General features: G+C 38.0%; 1 protein-coding gene across 2 annotated transcripts in view; it reads right to left on the bottom strand.

The window, feature by feature from the left end:
* LOC106881198 (protein transport protein Sec23A) overlaps nt 1-21,403 on the bottom strand; it is a 31,670-nt gene that overhangs the window by 8,813 nt on the left and 1,454 nt on the right. For both annotated transcript variants that reach the window (XM_052971409.2, XM_014931498.3), the window contains exons 2-15: nt 20,628-20,870; nt 19,267-19,324; nt 17,093-17,179; nt 15,541-15,618; nt 14,423-14,581; nt 13,571-13,665; nt 12,135-12,279; nt 10,887-11,045; nt 9,161-9,276; nt 8,020-8,143; nt 5,329-5,499; nt 3,674-3,780; nt 1,331-1,484; nt 758-909 (exon numbers count right to left, since the gene is read on the bottom strand). In XM_052971409.2, the coding sequence (XP_052827369.1) occupies nt 758-909; nt 1,331-1,484; nt 3,674-3,780; nt 5,329-5,499; nt 8,020-8,143; nt 9,161-9,276; nt 10,887-11,045; nt 12,135-12,279; nt 13,571-13,665; nt 14,423-14,581; nt 15,541-15,618; nt 17,093-17,179; nt 19,267-19,324; nt 20,628-20,848 (1,826 nt within the window). In that variant the 5' untranslated portion in view covers nt 20,849-20,870. The remainder of the gene's footprint in view (nt 1-757; nt 910-1,330; nt 1,485-3,673; nt 3,781-5,328; nt 5,500-8,019; nt 8,144-9,160; nt 9,277-10,886; nt 11,046-12,134; nt 12,280-13,570; nt 13,666-14,422; nt 14,582-15,540; nt 15,619-17,092; nt 17,180-19,266; nt 19,325-20,627; nt 20,871-21,403) is intronic.

Below are 21,403 nucleotides of genomic sequence, written 5' to 3'. Positions count from 1 at the left end.
TTTTATTCCTTGCAGAGTTCAAGCCAATTGCTAAAAAAATGGAAAGGCTCTTTTGTCTAAGTTAAGGCAGATATTGGGCTTTGTGAATCAGTTGTTGTGTGTATGATCAGTTCATTAATGTGCATGTGTTCAATATGTATCTGCAATTGTGTGCATGTGTTCCTTCAGGAACATCAAATGAAGAAGACCTGAAATGATTTCCAAATTTTCACTGTTCTTCAAATTAATTCTAACTGGAAAATGCAAATCAGTTTGTTTTGTTCTTTTTGGAAAACCTAAGTATTGCTAGGTTTTTATGCAGATCTGTTGTAATGTAACTCAGTGCACCTTAGAAGAACAAACAAAATCTCTGTAGCCTGGATATAACGAAACAACTCATAGTTTAATTTTTATTTAATGTGCCATTTTGATGTTTTTCAGGCTTAAAAGGTTGTTTTTGTGGTCAATTGGCACTACAGTGAATTGATGGAGTATCTTAGCTTCCAGTCATTTTTCATCCTTTTTATGTAACCTATCAATGGATCTTCCTTTTTGTACAATTGATAAATGGAAAGAAACATTCTTTCTTTGGTTTTTACCAAGTTTGTATCCATGGCAAAAGTTCAAGAGGATAGTATTCATTACAGAAAGATGAGTAGTCAGTTTATGCTGATGTGACTGACTTCAATGTGTGTATGTATGTGTGTGTGTGTGTCTATGCATATATTTATGTATGAGTGAGAGAAGGAAAAGTTAAAAGGTGAAAGAAAGAGAGTACCTGTAGTATGTTGTCTCATCTGGACTGTTGTTAAATACTTGCAAGAATTGCGATCTTCGCAGGTGGAACATGAATTGAGGATAGAGCGAGAAGTTAGGAGTGAAACGGAAAGAATTTGGATCTTCCTTATGATAATCTCCAAATTTTTGACACTGAAAAATAAGAGCAAAAAAACAAATTGAAAAACAGTAAAAAAAGAACATTTAGAAAATACGATGCTTGGCATGGACTGAAGGAGAAGTACGTTAATAATACACGCTATCATTATGTTCATTATGACATTTGACATGTATTTGGACAGGTCTAGGAGAATTAATTTCTAAATATTTCTGACTTTTACTAACACACAAAGAAATACTAAAACTCACTCACACACAAAACAGAAGCATACACACACACACACACACACACACACATTTGAAGTCTATTTATTATGTGAGAAAATCTAACTTTGCAGGAAGTGAGCTCACACTTTGTTCAAGATATATTTGTCTTCCATTTGTTGAACATATGCCTAAATGATTGACAAAATATAACATCAGAAATTGAAGAAAAAAGAATCTTTCTACAGACCAATCTAATTAACATTCGATCGAGCCATCTAAGCACGTCAGGTCCATCATCAGTCTCAGCTCTGAAGATAGCAACTCTAGCCATTAAGACAGCCGCAGCTTCTTGGTCAAAGCCAGCAGAGATGTGTTGTATATTGGTGGTGGCATCAGCCCAGCTAATGAAGAGAATAAAATATCTGTTAATCTAGTTTAGTTTAGGAGAGAGAAAGAGGAGGGAGGGGGAGAGGGGGAGAGAGAGAGAGAGAGAGTGTGTGTGTGTGTGTGTGTGTGTGTGTGTGTGTGGGTAGGTTATACATTTAGTGACCTAGAAATCTCTATAATCATTGCTGGTATACACAGGCCATAGTCATCATCATTTGATGCCCCTTTTCCCATGCTGGTATAGGTTAGATAGTTCATATGAACAGATGAACCAGAAGGCTGCATCAAGCTCCAATATCTGCGTTGCCATGGTTTCTACAGCCAGATGGCCTATCTAATAATGACAGCAGTGTAATGGGTACCTTTTTACATGGCACCAGCACAGGAGAGGTCACCAAGTACTTGCAAGACAAGATCCCTCAACTGAGTGGGAATAGCATTGAGGGATTAGAAGGTAAGAGAGAGGTTCAGGGAAAAGGAGAGAGAGAGAGAGAGAGAGAGAGAAATGAGGTCAAGGTAGAGGATAAATGTGAGAGAGAGAATAGGAAGAGAAAAGGTGGAGCTGTGCTGGAATGAGTAAAGTGTGACAGGATTAAAGATAAGGAATGAGTTGGACATAGAGAATAGCGTTTAAGTAGAAGGAAGGAAATAGGGGACCACAAAAGAATATCATCATCATTGTTGTCATCGTTTAACGTGTCTGTCTTCCATGCGAGCATGGGTGGGAAGATACCACAAGAGCCAGCCAGGTCGAAGCCTGCACCAGGCTTCTGTGACTGTTTTGGCAGGATTTTTACAGCTGGATGCCCTTCTGAACACCAACCACTCAGCAAAGTGGACTGAGTGCTTTCTACGTGGCACAAGCACAGGCTATGAGGTCAGTTTTGGCCAGGTTTTTACAGCTGGATGCCCTTCCGAGTGTGGACTGAGTGCTTTTAAGTGGCACTTGCACTGACAGGGTCAGCAAGTACTTGCAAGACATAAAATGGAAGAATATTCGTCAGAGAATGAGGTGTGAGTGGAGCTTGAGTATAATGAGAATAGAAAAAAAGGAATAAAAACGAAAATGACAAAACAAACAATACAAATACAAAAATCAGAACCAAATATTATGATGATAATCATCATTGTTTAACGTCCATTTTCCATGCTGGCATGGGTTGGACGGTTTGCTTGGGGTCTGGCAAGCCAGGAGGACGCACAGGTTATAATCTGTTCTGGCAAAGTTTCTACAGCTGGATGCCCTTCCAAACGCCAACCACTCCAGTGCTTTTTACATGCCACTGGCACAGGAGACAGTCGGGGTGAGGGGGCTGGCATCAGCCACATTCGGATGCTGTTTATGTGCCACTGTTAAGGTGTTTAAAATATCTAGCTGAGTGGGTTACTGCTTAGTTATCCATGTACCTAATTAGGTTGTACAGGAAGGTATCATACCCAATGATATAGCAGCATCATAGTTAGCTTTTACAAGGAAATCAAATTGCTGTAGAAGGTCATGAAAGTAAGAAAGAGTTCACAGCTCAAATTAGGTTGAATGAGATGCAGTTTGGTTTTGTGTCAAAATGAAGAACTATTGATGCTCTCTTTCTAGTGAAGTAGCTAAAGTACTTAGCGAAAAATATACCACTGTATTTCACATTCATTTTTTACCTGGTGAAAGCTTTCAACAGGATCATCTTACTGTGATCTAATAATGGTCACTGAGAAAGCTAGGAGTAGATGAATGGCTTGTGAATCATACAAGCCATGTACAGAAGAGCTGTCATCAAGGCAAGAATTAGCAATGAATAATACAGTGATGATTTGTGTGCAAGGAGGGGGTTGACCAGGACTCACTCCCCTCTTCTTTGTTCTTTGGATTAATCATGTGTGTGTGTGTGTGTGTGTGTGTGTGTGCGTGCGTGAGTATCTGTGTTTCTCCCCTGCCACCGCTTGACAACCAGTGTTGGTGATGTTTCCATACCTGTATCAGTCTCTTTTGGATGAAGCACTAAGTACTAGGCTTGAAAAAATAATGAGTCCTGGGGTTGATCTGTTCAATTAAAAGCCTTTAAGGTGGTGCCCCAGCATGGCTGCAGTCAAACGACTGAAACAAATAAAAGACACACACATCTCCACACACACACACATATAAATTATATATAGAAGAAAGAGATTTAACTGTAGCTAAAGCAAAATAAAGATAATGCTGCATATTTACTTGCGTGCGACTGTTGTCACTCGTACTCTTCTCTGTCCAGAAGAATGTTGGTATTGGCTGATATATTGGATATAGCCTCGGCCACCTTGAGGAATTGGGGCATTGTGCTAGACAAGGAAATATGGAAATATACAAAGAATTTCAATTCAAAGAAAATTATTTTAGAAAAACTAAAAAGCTTTAAATGTCTTTTTCATGTGTGCCTCTCTCTCTCTCTCTCTTTATATTTATATATATATATATATATATACACTCACATATAGACACAGTGGTGAGAAAGGATCTTCAGATGTTGGGCCTCACAGAGGGGATGACATGGAATTGTGACTTTAGGTAGTTTGCTGTGCTTGAGAAGACACACCAAGCTAAGTAAAATCATGGTTGTCCATGCAATACAGGCATGTCCTCGACAAGACCCCTCTCAGCTGAGAATCCTAGTGTTGTGGGCTCATGATTGCCAGTACCATACAAAAGCACCCATACCAGTCCTCTGTAAAAGCACCTGTGCTGGCACCACATAAAAAAGCCCATGCTAGTTGCACATAAAGTGGTTGGCATTAGGAAGGGCATCCAGCCATAGAAACTATGCTATTACAGACAAATGGAGCCTGGACAGCCCTGCAACTGGCAAGCTCCTGCAAGAACCATCTAACTCATGACTGCATGGATGTCGTAAGATGGTGATATATATAATGTGAATTTAGGTGAGTTGGCTACACAAGATTATTTGTAGAAAATAGGTTCTATTTAAACTAAATAACATGGCTCCAATCTGATTTGGCAAAGTTTCTACAGCTGGATGCCCTTCCTAACATCAACCACTCCGAGAGTGTAGTGGGTGCTTTTACGTGCCACCGGCATGAGGGCCAGTCAGGCGGTACTGTCAACGGCCACACTCAAAATGGTGTATTTTACGTGCCACCTGCACAGGCAACAACCTCGCTCGAATGTTTCTTCACGTGCCACTGGCACAAGTCCTAGTAAGGTGATGCTGGTAACAATCACGCTCAAATGGTGCTATTTACATGCCACTGGCACAGAAGCCAGACAGCTGCTCTGGCAATGATCACACTCGGACGGTGCTCTTAGCGCTCCACTGACGGTGAATTTGTTTGCATTTATATTATATAACAATATATAATTTTCTGGGTATATGTGATGTTTGTATATTAGTGTGCTGAGGGAGTTCATCAGGGAGGCTTTATCTTCTATGTGTGGAGTTCGTATGTTGTATATATTCAATGTTCCTGTTCAGGGAACGAAACTGTCCTGATGGAATTTGCCAAGCGGGTGGTGGTTCCTCTTTGAAATATTAGTGTGTGTGTGTGTGTGTGTGTATGCATATAATGTTGTAGATCTATTTATTGCATAAGTGTATTGAGAATGAGGGTGTATTATATACCATTTTAAAGTTTGTTACACACCAAGTGCTCTGTGTCAAACTGAAGACTGTGAACTACCAACTTGCTAGTTTAAAAACATCTTATCAAATTATCAATTCTCTCCTGAGTTACTTTGCCTATTTTAAGTGGTTTGATACGAGACAGATGAGGGCTGCAACTATACACATGAAAAACCCACACAGTTTGTTACTGACAAATAACAATTCAAATACACCTAATAATGAAGATTTTATGAAGAAAAAGAAATCTTACCTGATTGACAACTTCAAAGAATATAGCTATAGTTGAGTTAGGGTATAAGCCACACATCTTCCATTGACATGTACCACCCATTCCAAGTTCAGTGTCTGAGACACACTGACTCTTGGTACCAAGAGATACACAGGAACCTATGGCACCGGAAACTTTCAATTCACGTGAAGTCTGAAAATAGAAAGAAAATAATATATTTCAATATAGTTTATATAAATATTAATTCTTTTAAAAATCTATTTAATGTAGATCGTACACACACAGTAGAAACATAGTGAGAAATGACTGCTATGGCACATATGTAGTTTAAGAAAATTGTTCATCAACTGCATAGTTCTGGGTTCAGTACCATTATGTATAAACTTCAACAAAAAGTGCCTTTTACTCTGTCCTTGGGCAAACCAAAGTCTTGTGAGTAGATAGTTAGTAAACAGAAACTAAAAGAAACCCACTGTATGCGTGTATGTGTATATTTATATACTTTAACTTTCTAAGACATCTCAACGCCTCTAAAAACAAACTTCGTTTGTTTGTTTACGTTTGTCGTAATTTGAATTTAACATATATATATATATATATATATTATGTGCGAACAGCTATGCTGCATGATGTGAAACATGGGCAGTGACAGCCAAGAACATGCGTAGGCTTGTAAGAAATGAAGCCAGTATGCTTTGCTGGATGTGCAATGTCAGTGTGCATGTTCGACAAAGTATAAGCATCTTGAGAGAAAAGCATACGAAGAATCAGATGTGGTGTGCAAGAGAGATGACTGCGCTGGTATGGTCTTGTGATGTGTATGCCGATCTCTAACTGTGGAGGGAACCTGTCATAGAAGTAGATCCAGGAAGACATGGGACAAGGTGGTGAAACATGATCTTCAAACTTTGAGCCTCACAGAGGTAATGACTGTTGACCGAGACCTTTGGTGATGTGCTGTGCTTAAGAGGACCCGTCAAGCCAAGTGCACCCATGCTGGTGGCACATAAAGAATATCTTTCAAGCATTGGGCCTCATGAAGGCAAAGTAGCTGAGTTCCTTTCGAGTGTTGGACCTCACAGAGGCAATGACCAAGACCTTTGGCCTTATGTTGTGCTTGAGAAGAAGACCCAACAAGCAGAGCAAAAGCATAGTTGTGTCATGCAAACTGGCACCTGTGCAGGTGACACATGAAAGCAACCTGGTGTCATGCAAATGGCACCCATGCTAGAGGCATGTGAAAGCACCCATTACACTCTCGGAGTGGTTGGCGTTAAGAAGCACATCTAGCTGTAGAAAACCATGCCAAATCAGACTGGAGTCTGGTGCAGCCTTTCAGTGTGCCAGCCCAGTCAAACTGTCCAACCCAGGCCAGTCTAATGGTTTTATTGGTAGTCACCAGCTTTTCTACAACAGTTAGATTAGTTGAAATAATCGTTATTTCAAAGCTGATTATTTTGCACTCATTTACGAGTGTATATTTTGTCTTGAGTGGAAGTTGATATTGATAAAGCCATCCCTTAACTTGTAAAGGATATCAATAAGTATTATCTCTCAAGTTAAAATGTATGTCATGTTAGCATAAGTCTTGTACGGATGCTAATGTACACCTACACGTCTTATGAAAATGTATGTTAAAGATCATGTCCTTATTACGTACCACTATGAAAAAAAAACGTTACAGATTATTAAACAGAATTAAATATGTTAAACAGGTTGGGAAGAATTGAAGAAAGATGAAATATCATTTCATATAGTTTATTTATATACATTTATACGTATATTATTTTTCTAGCTAATTTTTTGGCTTAACCAATGAAACACGACAACCAAAATAGGCGTCGGACTTTTAAAGAGTATTTCTCATGGTAACAACCATTACTCTGGATTTGAGTGACGTGGATTCATTTAGACAACCACAGGCACTAAAGTTTTCTCCAAAATCCAGGGTTTTTCTAACTGCTCAACTTGACTTTTAAGAATTGAAATTGCATAAAAATATTCTTTTACTAATTTTCAGAATTCAAATATGAGCAGTTATTTCAACCAATGGGAAAATAACAATCATATTTCCTCAGCAATACAACATTACGTCATATTGCCGGCTGTTATGAATTGGCGCCACACTACGCGAATGGCTGCATGCTACACCAGCATGGACAACAGACGTTAAATGATTATGACACACACAGACACACAGGTGTGTCTGTGAGATTGTTTCAACTGTGATAGTTGAAAACACATGTAAGTCACACGAGCAGTGTCATGTTTCCAATATTCCATGGAAGAATGTCCAACTTCAAAGCTTCAAACTTCCAACCAAAAGAATAACTGAGGAATTTGCAAGATTACTGGTACAAAACTACAAATTTATAAAGATGTAACGTTGATTAAAGTATCTGCAGTAATCAACAGGTAATTATTTTACCACCCAACAAAGTTGGCTTCAGAACAAAAAATGACAATCTTGCTTCTCCCAAATCATTACCTCCTGACTCAGGTAAACGACCCCAAATTGTACAATCCAACTCTTGTTTATTACAGGCAGTTTATTTTACTGACTTCCCTAAGTATAAAACGTCTATCCTAACAGGAGGTGAAGTTAGAATGTAAAAAGACAAAGTAAAAACTACGAGACAGCATATCTAGCACTCCTGTTTCAACCATTTGATATTTGTTAATCTACAATATATAAGAACTTGCTCCACTTACCTTGACTTCAAGTGTTGCACCAAAACCCATCTTGAATTCTCCTTTCATATCTTTAGAAAATACACGTTGGAAGGTTTGTTTGAACAAAGATGTGTTGAATGAATCACCCATAACCATGTGACCGCTGTGAAAAACAACAAAATATTGAACATTTCTACCATCTAACGAAAGACCAGAGCTAACACAGGATTTTGTACATTTTCCCACTTTTTTTTATGCCACTGATTACTATATTACTACCTGTTTAGATCTATTGGTATGAAACTATTCATATGGAATTGAAATTAGAGTGTAAGTGCCCTGAGAGAAAAGTTGGACCTAAGAAGCATCAAATGTGGTGTGCAAGAGAGACAATTACGATGGTATGGTCATGTGTTGTGAATGGATGAGGACAGCTGTGTGAAGAAGTGTCACTCTCTAACTGTGGAAGAGGTAGACCCAAGAAGACATGGGATGAGGTGGTGAAGCATGACCTTCAAACATTTGGCCTCACAGAGGCAATGACAGGAGACCAAAACCTTTGGAGATATGCTGTGATTGAAAAGACCTGGCAACTAAAGCGAGATCGTAGCTATGCATGTATGGCCCAGTTAAGAGTACCCCTGATGCATTGTGTGATATGATATGCTTGAGAAGACCTGTTGATTCTTGATAAAACCAATATCGTAGCTGTGGCCAGTGTCCCCTGACTGGTGGTATGTAAAAAGCACCAACCATACGTGGCCGATGCCAGTACCCACTGACTGGTCCCCGTGCTAGTCAAACAACTAGTCAAATAATAATCAAATGTATGCTTAAAATAACTGACCTAGTTCCTACTACTACTACTACTACTTTGATTACAGATTCTTCCTTGCAACCAATCTAGTTTAGTTCTGAAGAAGACAGGTAGATATGTTCTTTACTTTATTCAATTCATCAACAGTGGGATCAATTATTGTGATTGTTGCATTAGGGAACTATGATAATCTAAACTTATCTGAAACATGTAAATTGGAATGAAATGTATAAATATTTATTACCGTTGTACATTTCATTCATATATATATACACACACACACACACACACACACACACACACACACACACACACACACAGAGGGGAAGGAATAGGAGAAAGTTGGATGAACTGAATACAGACCCTGAGAAGTTTGGACAAAACTTCATTTCATGTAGACCAGTTTGATCAAGAGCACAGGAGTAGACATCTATAACATGACCATTATTGGCAGCTCTGTTTGCCAGGCTCTCATAGTGCTGTAAAACAGAGATCAGAATTCAATTAAACACAAGTATTATGCTAACATATAGACAAAAATATTAATTTTATTCAAGAATTAGGAATGACATTTGCAAATTTGAATAATAATGACAATAATAATAATGATGATGATATTACTGCTAATAATAATAATAAATACCACGGTACAATACCAGGCAAGGGCTGCCATGGCTTCTGATTGGAAGTGTTATCATGTAAAGTGGTTGTGACATTAGGAAGGACATGCACAGAAACCATGGAAAAAAGGGATAAGTGGAACCTGGAAGGTTCTCCAGCTCCAGTCAAAACCATCCAACCCATGCCTGTATGAAAAACAGCTGTTAAATGATGATTGCCTTGATATAAATGGACAGCTGATTATTGTGACACCAGTAATGACTGGTACTTTTATTTTACTGATCCTTGAAGGATGAAAAGTAAAGACGACCCGAGTGGGATTTGAAACCTGAAAGTAAAGGAGCTGAAGCGAATTTTGCAATCTGTTTCGTCTGATGCTCGACTGATGCAGCAGCCAAACCCTGATAGCCATGGGTTGGTTCTAGTTACAGGACATGTGGGAACAAATAAAGGAATCCCCTGGATTATGGTGTTAGTGTATTAACAATGCCAGATTGTCAGTTGGTGACGATTCATTGAGCCAGTTGGGTGCAGAAACAGCAGATTTGAAATCATAAACTAGGAGTTATTCATTCAATTTATAATGATGTACACCTCCATCTAAAGTCAAGTATTTCTGTTTATTGTGAATCACATCAATCAAAGTTAGTCAATCAATTATTAATACTGTATATTTTTCTTTTATTTCCAGATAATATGTGAGGGAAACTCTGTACAAGTTTCTATTTTATCAAGCATTAAGTCTCAGAGGTAGAGATTGTACTACAAAGTAAACAAACAAAAATGTTTGTCAATGTAGTAATAGAGAACTGTTTGGTAATTAAATACACAAGCATCGATGAATTAGATTTAAGTCTTGTTAATGTCTTTAACTAATTAGCAGCAATACATTCATTAATTATACAGTCACTTCACTCCTTTCTTCTCTAAGCGATCTATTCTGAGCCAAGTCGCCTGAGGCAGTGTAAGTAAAAATGTTTGATTATGGACCCAATACAGCATTGATAGTAGAATGGAAACTATTCACCCTTGATCAGTAATACAACATTATCATCTCTGTCATCAAGGACTCTCTCTCTCTCTCTCTCACACACACACACACACACACACACACACACACACACACACACACTCACACACACACACACACACACACACACACACACACACACACACACACACACACACACACACACACACAAAGTCTGTTCAATGACAGAATAAATGAATGGGAGCATTCATGCTTTTCTAAGTTATAGGTGAAACCAAGAACCGAATGAATATTTGCATCTATTTGAGGCTCATTTATTTCAAGCATCATATAAGAGTGGAAATTGTTTGCCAACCAAAACAGACAGTTACATAAATTAGTGAAGGAAATAGTGAATGTTGTTGATAATGATGATGGTAGTGACAATATTGATAATTAAATTATTATTATTATTAATATAAAGGAAACACAGCCAACCTTCATTGCTTTCTTCATATATTTACAGCTATCTTTTTCAATGTCGTGATGTGATCTAATTGGGTTCTTTAACTCGTCTCCTACAACCATACCTGGTCCTTGAGTGCAAGGTCCACCAATAAACAGCATTATTCTAGCACCAGTGTTTGGGTAGGTGCACTGAAACAAAGACATTCTTATTAGAAATATAGCAGCAAGTTTAATGATACACTTCTATCTCAACCAGAAATTTCATTAACCACTTTATTGGATATATAGTAAGACATGATGGACATACGCTGACCAGTTAAGGTTGGCATTGTGCAAATTCAAACAACAACTTCTGCCCAAGTCTAAAGATCATCTAAAAACTAAAAGTCGAGTGAGTTGCTGTGAAGACGTTGGACCCTTAACAACAAACTCCTCATTCTGTCAGCTTCGTCTAGAACTTTGAAAGTTATTTGTTCTCTTTTCTAGTCGTTATGACTACTGGGTTAAGAGTTCTTTTCAGCAACTCAGAGTCCTTATGACCAGTTCTTCACTCGACATTCGTTGTCTTATTTTTAAGCCGTTATGAGGCTCATTACATCATGTTATGCTGTTGGCTGAAATTGACTGCTTCAGTAAGGCTAGTTATCCAACCCCATGCTATGGATATTCTGAGGAAGAGAAAGAGCTCTGTCAGCAGAGTGATCTGACCAGAAGCAACTGATTGAAAAGATGAGAAATGGTCAAACCTCAAAGGCAAGCAATTTCAACAGATTTACATGCCAGATGAAAGTGTTGCTAATTGTTGAGGACAACAACACTGCTTTCACAAAATATTTCCAAGGCCCATTGGTGGGTAACATAGGAGAGTAGTTCACCAGTGGATGTAGCTTTACAGAAAATTAGGGGTTGTTACAACAGCTTATCAAAGATTGTGATGCATAACAACTGAACTGAGTTTGAGAAATTTGAGAGTTAATGGTGTGTCTCAGAATACTGAAACATACTGTCTCAATATGTTTGGCTAGATTTAGATTCCCACCAACTTCAGACCAAGAGGTCTGCAGAAGGAACAACTACTACCTATAGAAACATTTGCTCTAATACTATGAAAATAGAGATATATTTAAAAAAACATTCCATCCATGTTATTACAGGGAAATTGATGTAAAAGGATTTTAAAATTACAAAAAGAAATCAAAACAAATAGTTATAGCAACTATTTCATCTTAAAAATACAAAGAGAAATATGAAGTTTCCGCTATAAAAATACATCTTCACCTCCAAAAGTCCAACAGCTATTGAGAGTGCTACACCAGTAGAGCGTAAGGGTCTCTTTCCTTGAGAAACGGGCCAAGGATCACGCTGGAGTTCACCAAGAAGATCAGTTAGGCTCATATCACATCGATGTACTGGTTGCAAAAACCTGGATAAAACGATAAGAAAAAACATCAGAAGATTGTTCAGAAAATTGGAAAAACGTGAACGTTAATGCAAAAAATCACTCAGAGTGAAAGGTAGGTTGTACGGTGCATGTGTGCGAACTGCCAGGCTTCACAGCAGTGAAACATGGGTCGTGACTGTGGAGGACATGCATAGGCTCAAAAGAAATGAAGCTAGCATGATCCACTGGATGTGTAATGTCAGTGTGCACACACGACAGAGTGTAAGCGCCCTGAGAGAAATGTTGGACATAAGAAGCATAGGATGTGGTATGCAAGAGAGATGTCTGCGCTGGTATGGTCATGTACTAAGGATGGATGAGGAGAGCTGTGTGAAGAAGTGCCACTCCCAAACAGTGGAAGGAACCCGTGGTGGAGGGAGACCCAGGAAGACATGGGATGAGGTGGTCAAGCAAACATTGGGCCTCACAGAGGCAATGATGAAAGACTGCGACCTCTGGAGATATGCTGTGACTGTGAAGACCTGGCAAATAAAGTGAGTTCACAGCTGTATCCTACACCAGTTTCGCATAACCAGCCACAGCCCAGTTGTGATACCCATGCTGGTGGCACATAAAAAGCACTAACTAATCATGGCTGTTGCCAGCCTCTTCTGGCCCCTGTGCCGGTGACACATAAAAAGCATCCACTACACTCACAGAGTGGTTGGTGTTAGGAAGGGCATCCAGTTGTAGAAACACTGCCAGATCAGAGTGGAGCCTGGTGCAGCCTCCTGGCTTCCCAGACCTCGGTCGAACCGTCCAACCCCTGCTAGCATGGAGAACGAACGTTAAATGATGATGATGATGATATTTTAAAGATACTCTCTAAAGTCTAAAACTGAATATTCTGAGGCATAAAGCAACGTCTAACACGTGGAGTTTGTTCCCAAGAAGAGCCAAGATGGGCTAAATAACTGGAACAAATCATCATCATCATCGTTTAACGTCCGCTTTCCATTTCCTAACATTCAGCCCAGTAAATTAATAATATACTCTATGTTGTTATAATGTGAAACATTGGAGAGATTGAGAGAAACTGTTATTAGACAAATAATATCATTGAGTTACTCTGGCTTCTTGTAAAACCAACAGACAACATCTACTAATCTTACAAAAGACTGATCTTCTTCTTGCAGAAAAATACCAGGACAGGTATTCTTAATTTTAAGAGAAAAAGGATAAAGGAAGAAATATTTTTTACAAATTGCTTTGGATGCGATGTCAAAGAGATTCATTCTAATAATTCTAATTGATACAAACAAACACAATATACCTGTTGGCTGGCAACTGATAATGTTGCTGAGGGCCTTGTGGAGTGTGTGCCTGGCGAGCTTGTGGGTTCACAGCACGGCCAATGCCAAGCATTTCCTAATTTGAGTAGAAAATAAAACAGGATGTCAATAATTCAGTTTGCTTAACAGGATTGATATTTCTGGATATGTATTATCATTAAACATTGATAACTTTTAATTAATTAAATGATTTATTGATTCAAATATTGAGACATACTTTAACAAAATGAACAGGCATGGTTTCATCAGGAATTTTGTCTTATCTAATGACATGAGTAAAAAAAGCCAATTTTTGTAGGGGAGGTGGGGATAGTAGATATGACCGATTCAACCTTGGTATATGACTGGTATTTATTTTATCAACCCATAAAGAATAAAAAAACTAATCAACCCCATCAGGATTTGATCTTACGAGGTGGAATGTGATTGTTGACATCATCGTTGAGTTCATATACTATCAGAGCAGCTGTGTAGAACAATTTAGCATCTTATCAAAAATGAGATGGTACTGAAATTGTTTAGAATATTATCTTAATAAAATAATGATGATGATGATTATCTTAATAAAATAACCAACAACTTGGAAATTAGAGAGGAATGTAGAGGAAGAGTAATCCTTCAACAGCTTCACTGTTGAAGGATTGCTGAACAGAACACCACAAATACATCTGTCCAAAATAGATAGCAGAAATTTCCGGAAATCATTGAAAGATACCTCAGGGGTCTGTGAAATCATTGAAAGATACCTCGTAATGAAAAACCAAAAAATTGATAATGTTTTACAGAAGGTAAGAATAATGATTATATCAGAGTTAATTAATTAGATATAATACCTGTATTTGTTTTGCTGAAAGATCTTTAGTTCCACGGAATACATAGCTTTTAGAACAGCCTTCACAACCTAACTCATGGACCTGTACCATTTTACCAAATGTAATGAGACCAATGAGTGCATTGGGAGGAAGTAAACTCAGAGACATTTGCAAAGATTCCTGAAAGAAAAAAAAAAATGATTAAATTAAGCAATTTTCTCCTGATACAGAGATTCAACATAGCTCTACAAATGGTAGCATAACTCTTGTGCTCAGTTGACAATCGCTTCTAATTGATCAAGTTTCATCACATCTAAATCATAACCTTCGACCTCATATAAAAAGTCAAGATAAAATACTTGCAACATGCTTAAACTATGAAACACAGTCAATATTTTTAAGAATTAATGAGGGAGCCCCTCTGTGGTTGTTCAACTAATCAGAAATAGCAGTCAAATCCCTCACCTTATTGTCTTTAAAAAGAATGCATTGGATAAAGTGGTCCTTGGTTCCCTTGGGATACATGATAATGGATTTCTGCCAAGAATCAACAACCCCCACCAGAGAACAGGTTGACTTCAAGTGCAGCTTCTTAACAACAATAACAAATGTCTAGACAAGATGTTAAACAATGCACAAAAGTTTGCGGCCAACATAGAACAGCTACTCCAGATGCTCTAAGCTATCTGGTTCAGTACCCCCAATACAGAATTAAGATTACATATGATTCCAGTTAAATTAATGATGAAAGTATCAGTAATATAATAGGGGTGACAATTATTTCTTTTTTTGAGAAGGGTGTTATACCAAAGTTTAAAAAAATGTAAAACTATAACACAAAATTACAGAATTATTACAATGAAGGTTTGAGATATGGTTACTGCAATATTCCTCCCTTTCATATTTCATTTATTCCTTGTCTTAGCAGAGACAATAGATCTCAAGATGAAGCAAACATCTATGCAATTGTTGAAACTGCTGAAAATAGCAGATAAATCTCCCTTAAGTCAGCTCCATCTAAATAAAAAATAGGACGGTTACAGCTGGAACAACTTTGATCATGGCTCTGATGGACACACACTTCCAGACTTATGCTAACAGTGATAACCAAATTAGAGATAAAAATTAAGAGAACAAACCTTTACAGCTTGGAGATCTTCATCTTCCATGCATGTATCCAGAACTATAAGGTAGACTGGAGGGTGACAAGTGGCTCGCTAAAACAAAACATATAACACCAGTTATTACTAATACAGGTTTATACAATTCTTACTTTCATAAGATTATTATTTTTCTATTAATTTTTACAGATGAAAACTGCTTTAAGACCAACATTTACACTATATTTCGATCATTTTGTTCCCTGACTATCATGTCTTATTCCAGCCTGATATTATGTCCACAACCAAGAATAAAACACTCGATGAAGATGATCACAGTTTGAACCAACTGAAATTTAAGCAATGCCAAAAAATACTTGCCATCTCTAAAAATGAGGTTAATTAGTTAAAAACTTATAATATCTCATACATTTAATTGCTGAATCTTATCTGGTTTTTAAATGATTTACATAAGCTGTTTCAAACCAAGATAAGTGGGATTATTATAGCTATAACACGTTGGTTGCCCTTCTTACAGAGAAAGCAGAATTATGTCCCTTGCTCTGAAGCACAATATCAATGGTCATAAGGTCTGAATTTATCATTAGGAGTAGTCCAACACCCTAACCCATATGATCAAGTTAATGTAATCCATTGAATCCCTCCTCTAAAATTGTTGGGATGGCTGAGACCAAGTCATCCTTGGTCTAACAGATTTTGCCAATTTTTCACCCCCCCCCCCCCCCCCCTCTACTCAATCTTTCTTGTAAACCTTCACTTCATCATACTCAACTCTCACTGCATATCTTTCTTCAACAGACTCATTTCTTACACAAAGACTGCTGTAGAAAGATATCGAGAAATTACCATCAATGTTTCAATATATCAACATGGATTAAATAGTTCTGTAGTAAAAGAGGTCATGATTTGTATGAATTATTTTACCAAAGTAATTGTAAGGACCAGTAGTATCCGGAAACCATTTCCTTCCTTCCATAAGTCTCCTCTATTGACATCATATAACACATTATTCAGTCTATACCCCAATGCCACATCTGTTACTTCAGTTGATTCCTGAATATATAGCTACTTTCTCTCAACAAACTTGCCTTCTGTCAATAATGTCATCCAACACCACACACACCTACTTTACTCCTCTTCAGTCCCGACAACTTCCACATCCAATACCTCATGACTTACTCCCTTATCTCTACATGTTGGAGCTTATCACTCACTATCATGTAGCAATACACTTCTTATAGTCTTCACACACAAGGAGACACCTTTTGTTGCCTCGCTTTTGTTTATAACAGAAACATGGTGGATTGACAGAACAGTAAGAGAATCAGAAGAAACAATGCCTTGTAGTGTTTCTTCTGACTTTTTAACATTCTAAGTTCGAGTCCTCGTGAGTTGATAAAATAGCAGCCATATACTGGTGTTAATGCTATCAACTAACCCCCTTCACTCAAAACTGCTGGTTTTGCATTTAAATTAGAAACTAAGTAATTTCTAATATAATACAGTATTTTATACAATTTGGGAAATTAGGAATTATGAAAATATCAGCAAGAATAATTTCTATACTCACAGCAATAATATATTCCACTGTAGAAAACTGAGGAATTATTTCTGCAGGTTGATGTTGTTCTGATATAGCAGAATATTGCTGAGGAAACTGGAAATAAAAACAAATATTAGAGAGGCAATCATAAAACATATCAAATTGAGAAAGAATAAGTTTTTCAACAAAGTCACAGCTTCAAAATCTTGTTTCAAACACATTCCTATTCTATTTCAAATGCTTTATATATATATATATATATATACACACACACACACACACACACATATATCATCATCACCATGTGTATATATACATATCACCATCATCATCACTGTGTGTGTGTATATATATATATCATCATCATTTAATGTCCGTTGGCCATGCTGGCATGGGTTGGACAGTTTGACCAGGGCTAGTAAGCTGAGGGGTTGCACCAGACTAGTCTGATTTGGTAAGGTTTCTATTGTATATATGTATATATAAACAAGTACAGACGTTTGTTCAATAGGCACAACCTAAGGGTCTCCTTTAATTGCATGCCCAACATGAAAAGAATATTGGCAAACAGCCATAAAAGACAAGCAGAGGCTAGGTGCTCATGGAGGAAGTACAATGACTGCCCAGTTGGAGGGGGTGGGGGGCAATGTGAGGCTGTGGTGGTATTCAATCCTAACAACCAGACTAATAGCAGCAGTGGCTCATCCAACAACATCGACAACAATTGTAATGGTGGCAGTAGCAGCAACCGATTAAGTGGCAGAAACACCAGCACTGACAACTACAACCACAGCACCAACACCAGCACTGACAGCTACAACCACAGCACCAACACCAGAACTGACAACTACAACCACAGCACCAACACCAGAACTGACAACTACAACCACAGCAGCAACATCAACACTACAGCCAGGGATGACTACTGCAACCGCAACAACCACGGTGATATTGCTGAAACCACGTCCTGTAATAACAGCACTGATGACAGCGCCAACAGCAGTAGCAGCAGCAACTTCAGGCCCAGAGCCAACAGAAGATACACCAGAGGTAAGAACACAACCAGCACTCAAGTTCAGACACACATCAGATCAGCCGAAACTGCCTTTAAGTGGTGCCTGTACAACCACTTGTCCTCTTTTAGGGTTCCAGAAAGACGTTATATCAGGTCCCTGGACAGCTACATGTGACGCCTTAAGAATGAAAGAACTCCATATGAAATTAAATGGAAGATCATAGAGCAGCCAGGGTCCTGTATAACAGATAAAGACTGGTGCTCTCACATGTCATTTTGGTTTGTTTTCTATGGTTGGACGCCCTTCCTAACACCAGCCACTTTACAAAGTTACAGGGCATATTCATTCTTGTGGTACCCTTGGTACCACAAGATACCTCTGTACAGTGAGATGAACGAGAAGTTGAGTGTTGGTGAGATGAGTAATAGAGAAATGTCAAGACTAAAGGATCTTCCCAATCTCATGTCTCTGCTTTGTTGCCAACCTCTTTACAGAGCGAGAAACATGAGTGATAGCGTTTTAAAGCTCATTTTCCCTGGTGGTTTGGTCTTCTGCAGTGCTTTGTCATCTCCTTTGTGAGATGCAACATTTTCAGATCAGTCTTCACCACTTCATCCCATGTTTTCCTTCGTCTCCTCTGTATACAAATGCTATTCACTTTGAGCATAAAGCACTTCATACATCTAACCTCTATAATTCTTCTCTCTCAAAGGTATTTCCTACACATAGAAGCTGACTATGATGCTGCTATGCCAATCATTGAATATGATACTTTCCAGTACAACCTGATCAATTATACAGGTGACTAAGCTACATCCCAGTCCACAGGCATTTTAAGCATCTCAATAGTAATTCCTGGTGGTCAAGGGCCTTTTCCTGCCTTTGTATCCTTAATTGCTTCATCTATCATTCTGCTGTCAACTAGAATGGCTGGTCCATCTTTCTTTCTTGCTTTACTAGCCTCCCACAGAAGCACTTCCATGCATCTTTCTTTTAGAATCACTGAGCACAACTATACCATTATCCACCCATACACACTTTTCACCCACAACACCTTGTTTCTCATACATAGTTTTGCAACCTGGAATGCCTCACATCACATAAACACATAAATATGTGTGTGTGTGTGTGTGTTATGACAAAATTGCTTTCTGACAGTGTCAGAGACAAAGATAAAACTTTTACCTGATTTCTCTGGTAGCAAAAATTACAGGACCAAAGCTTAGCACGATAATCAACTTGGCTGGAATTGTGAAACAATAAAAGGTTGATATTACGAAAACAGGAAATATCTTGCAATTAAACTCAAACACAATCAAAGATAATTTTAAAAACCTACTGACTCCATGATGTTTGCATGTCTTCATGATTGTCATTGTTTTAACATCCACTTTTCTACACTTGCAGAGGGCAAACAGAGCTCATTGTGACTGATTTTCTATCAGTGTATGTCGTTCTAGTTTCCAACTATAATGGTTTCTAAGCAAGATAGTATTTCCTCGTGGCCAGACATGTTTTCATGGAAGACTGGAAACAAATGACCACTTGCATGGTGGTGATGGTCATTTACAACTCTCATGTAACATCAAGACAAGGAGACACACACATTTATATATGACAGGCTTCTCTACACCTGAATCTCTAAACTGAATAACACTATAGACCTGTATACATAAACGAAAGTATGAGATGTAAGCCAGCAAGACTGACAAAATCTCAGTTGCCTCCCAAACACATGGTTTCAGCTTCGGTCTCATAGCACAGCAGTTTGGACAAGTGTTTCTATTATAGCCCTGGGTCAGTCAAACTCTTGTGTGTGGATTTGAAAGCTGAAAGAAGTCCATCATGTATGTATACATCTATGTGTATGTATATACATGTATGCAAACAGACACGCATGCATGTGCGTTTCCTTGTTTTGATAGTGTGATAGTCGTAAATAAGTATCACCTTCGTACAAGCAGTGTTATTTGTTTCCTATCTTCTATGGAAACATATCTGGCCAAGGGGAAATATTGTCTTGCTTGGAAACAGGTGAGGATTGGTGAAATGAAGGGCATCTAACTGTAAAAAATCTGCCTCAATGAATTCCACCTGAACTCTGCAAGAACCAGAAAGTAGTTAAAATGATAATGATGATGATGTGTGTCATCAGAAACTCTATCACAAGAAATATTTTTACAAAGAATTATATACAGAGATATACTTGCATAGCAAATGACATGATCTGAGATCGTGTACAAATTAAATTTAAATGTTGAAGTGAATCTAACGGGTTTTGTGTGTTTTAAATGGCTTATAAGCACCTTCCACACTGCAATTGTTTATATATATACAAATTTAGCTGAATAGCAGTTCATTATATTTTAGTGTCCCTATCACCACAAGCTTTATGAGGTACAAATAGTTATACATGTATAAGTGAGTCTCTGTGTATGTGTGTGTGTGTGTGCCTATTTTATATCAAATTGAAAAATGAATTATTTATATTCACTGCAAGAATTTTAACAATATGGCATAAACAATGATAATAATAATAATTTTACCAGAAGGGGTTCAGTACGGCTCTGCATGTCTGTCGTGAGCAGAGTATGGGGTCATACTGCAGTGGGGGTAAATCAACCCGTTCTTTCAGTGGTGTGAAAAGGGAGCCAAGTGGTACAACCATTCGTGTAGCTTCTAACCGACTGGATGGCCACACATTCCAGCTGAAACGAATGCCATCCCTGTCTTCATTCTGTTGAATGTACTCCTGGTATGTTGTCATCTTATGAGTTTGTCTTAGACACCTTTAAAAAGAAGATATTACAAGGATATTTTTTGAGAAATCCATTGAAGCAAACAAGCACCAAAAGTTACAAAGTGGGACATAAATCAGACACACAGCTTGGTTCCATGAGGTTGAGGTTGCTTGTGCAGGATACCTGCCGTATCTGGGTAGAAGTATTATTCAAACGGATGTAAGTTGGTCCTTAGTCTACAGTAGAATGGCTGTGGGAAAGACAAACTCTAGGGAACACCAGAGTCGAGAGAGAGAGAGACAGAGCGCCAACTGCGACATGCTGCAATGACATGGTAGAAGAAAACAATATAGACCGGAGATAGTCAGTATAGCCAGGAGGTTCTTACAAGATGTAGCTGAAGGTTTTACCTGATGTTCAGTCAGCAATACTGTCAAAAATGAAGGATCATTGGTGACATGTGAGAAAGTCTTCAGTAGGTATTGGTCTATAGAAGTTATATATCAGTATATATATATATATACATATATATATATATATATATATATATATATATATATATATATATATATATATAAAGG

The sequence above is a fragment of the Octopus bimaculoides genome, chromosome 11 (assembly GCF_046866305.1).
Source record: "Octopus bimaculoides isolate indiv1 chromosome 11, ASM4686630v1, whole genome shotgun sequence".
NCBI lineage: Eukaryota > Metazoa > Mollusca > Cephalopoda > Octopoda > Octopodidae > Octopus > Octopus bimaculoides.
This window is presented reverse-complemented; position numbering and strand designations above follow the sequence as displayed.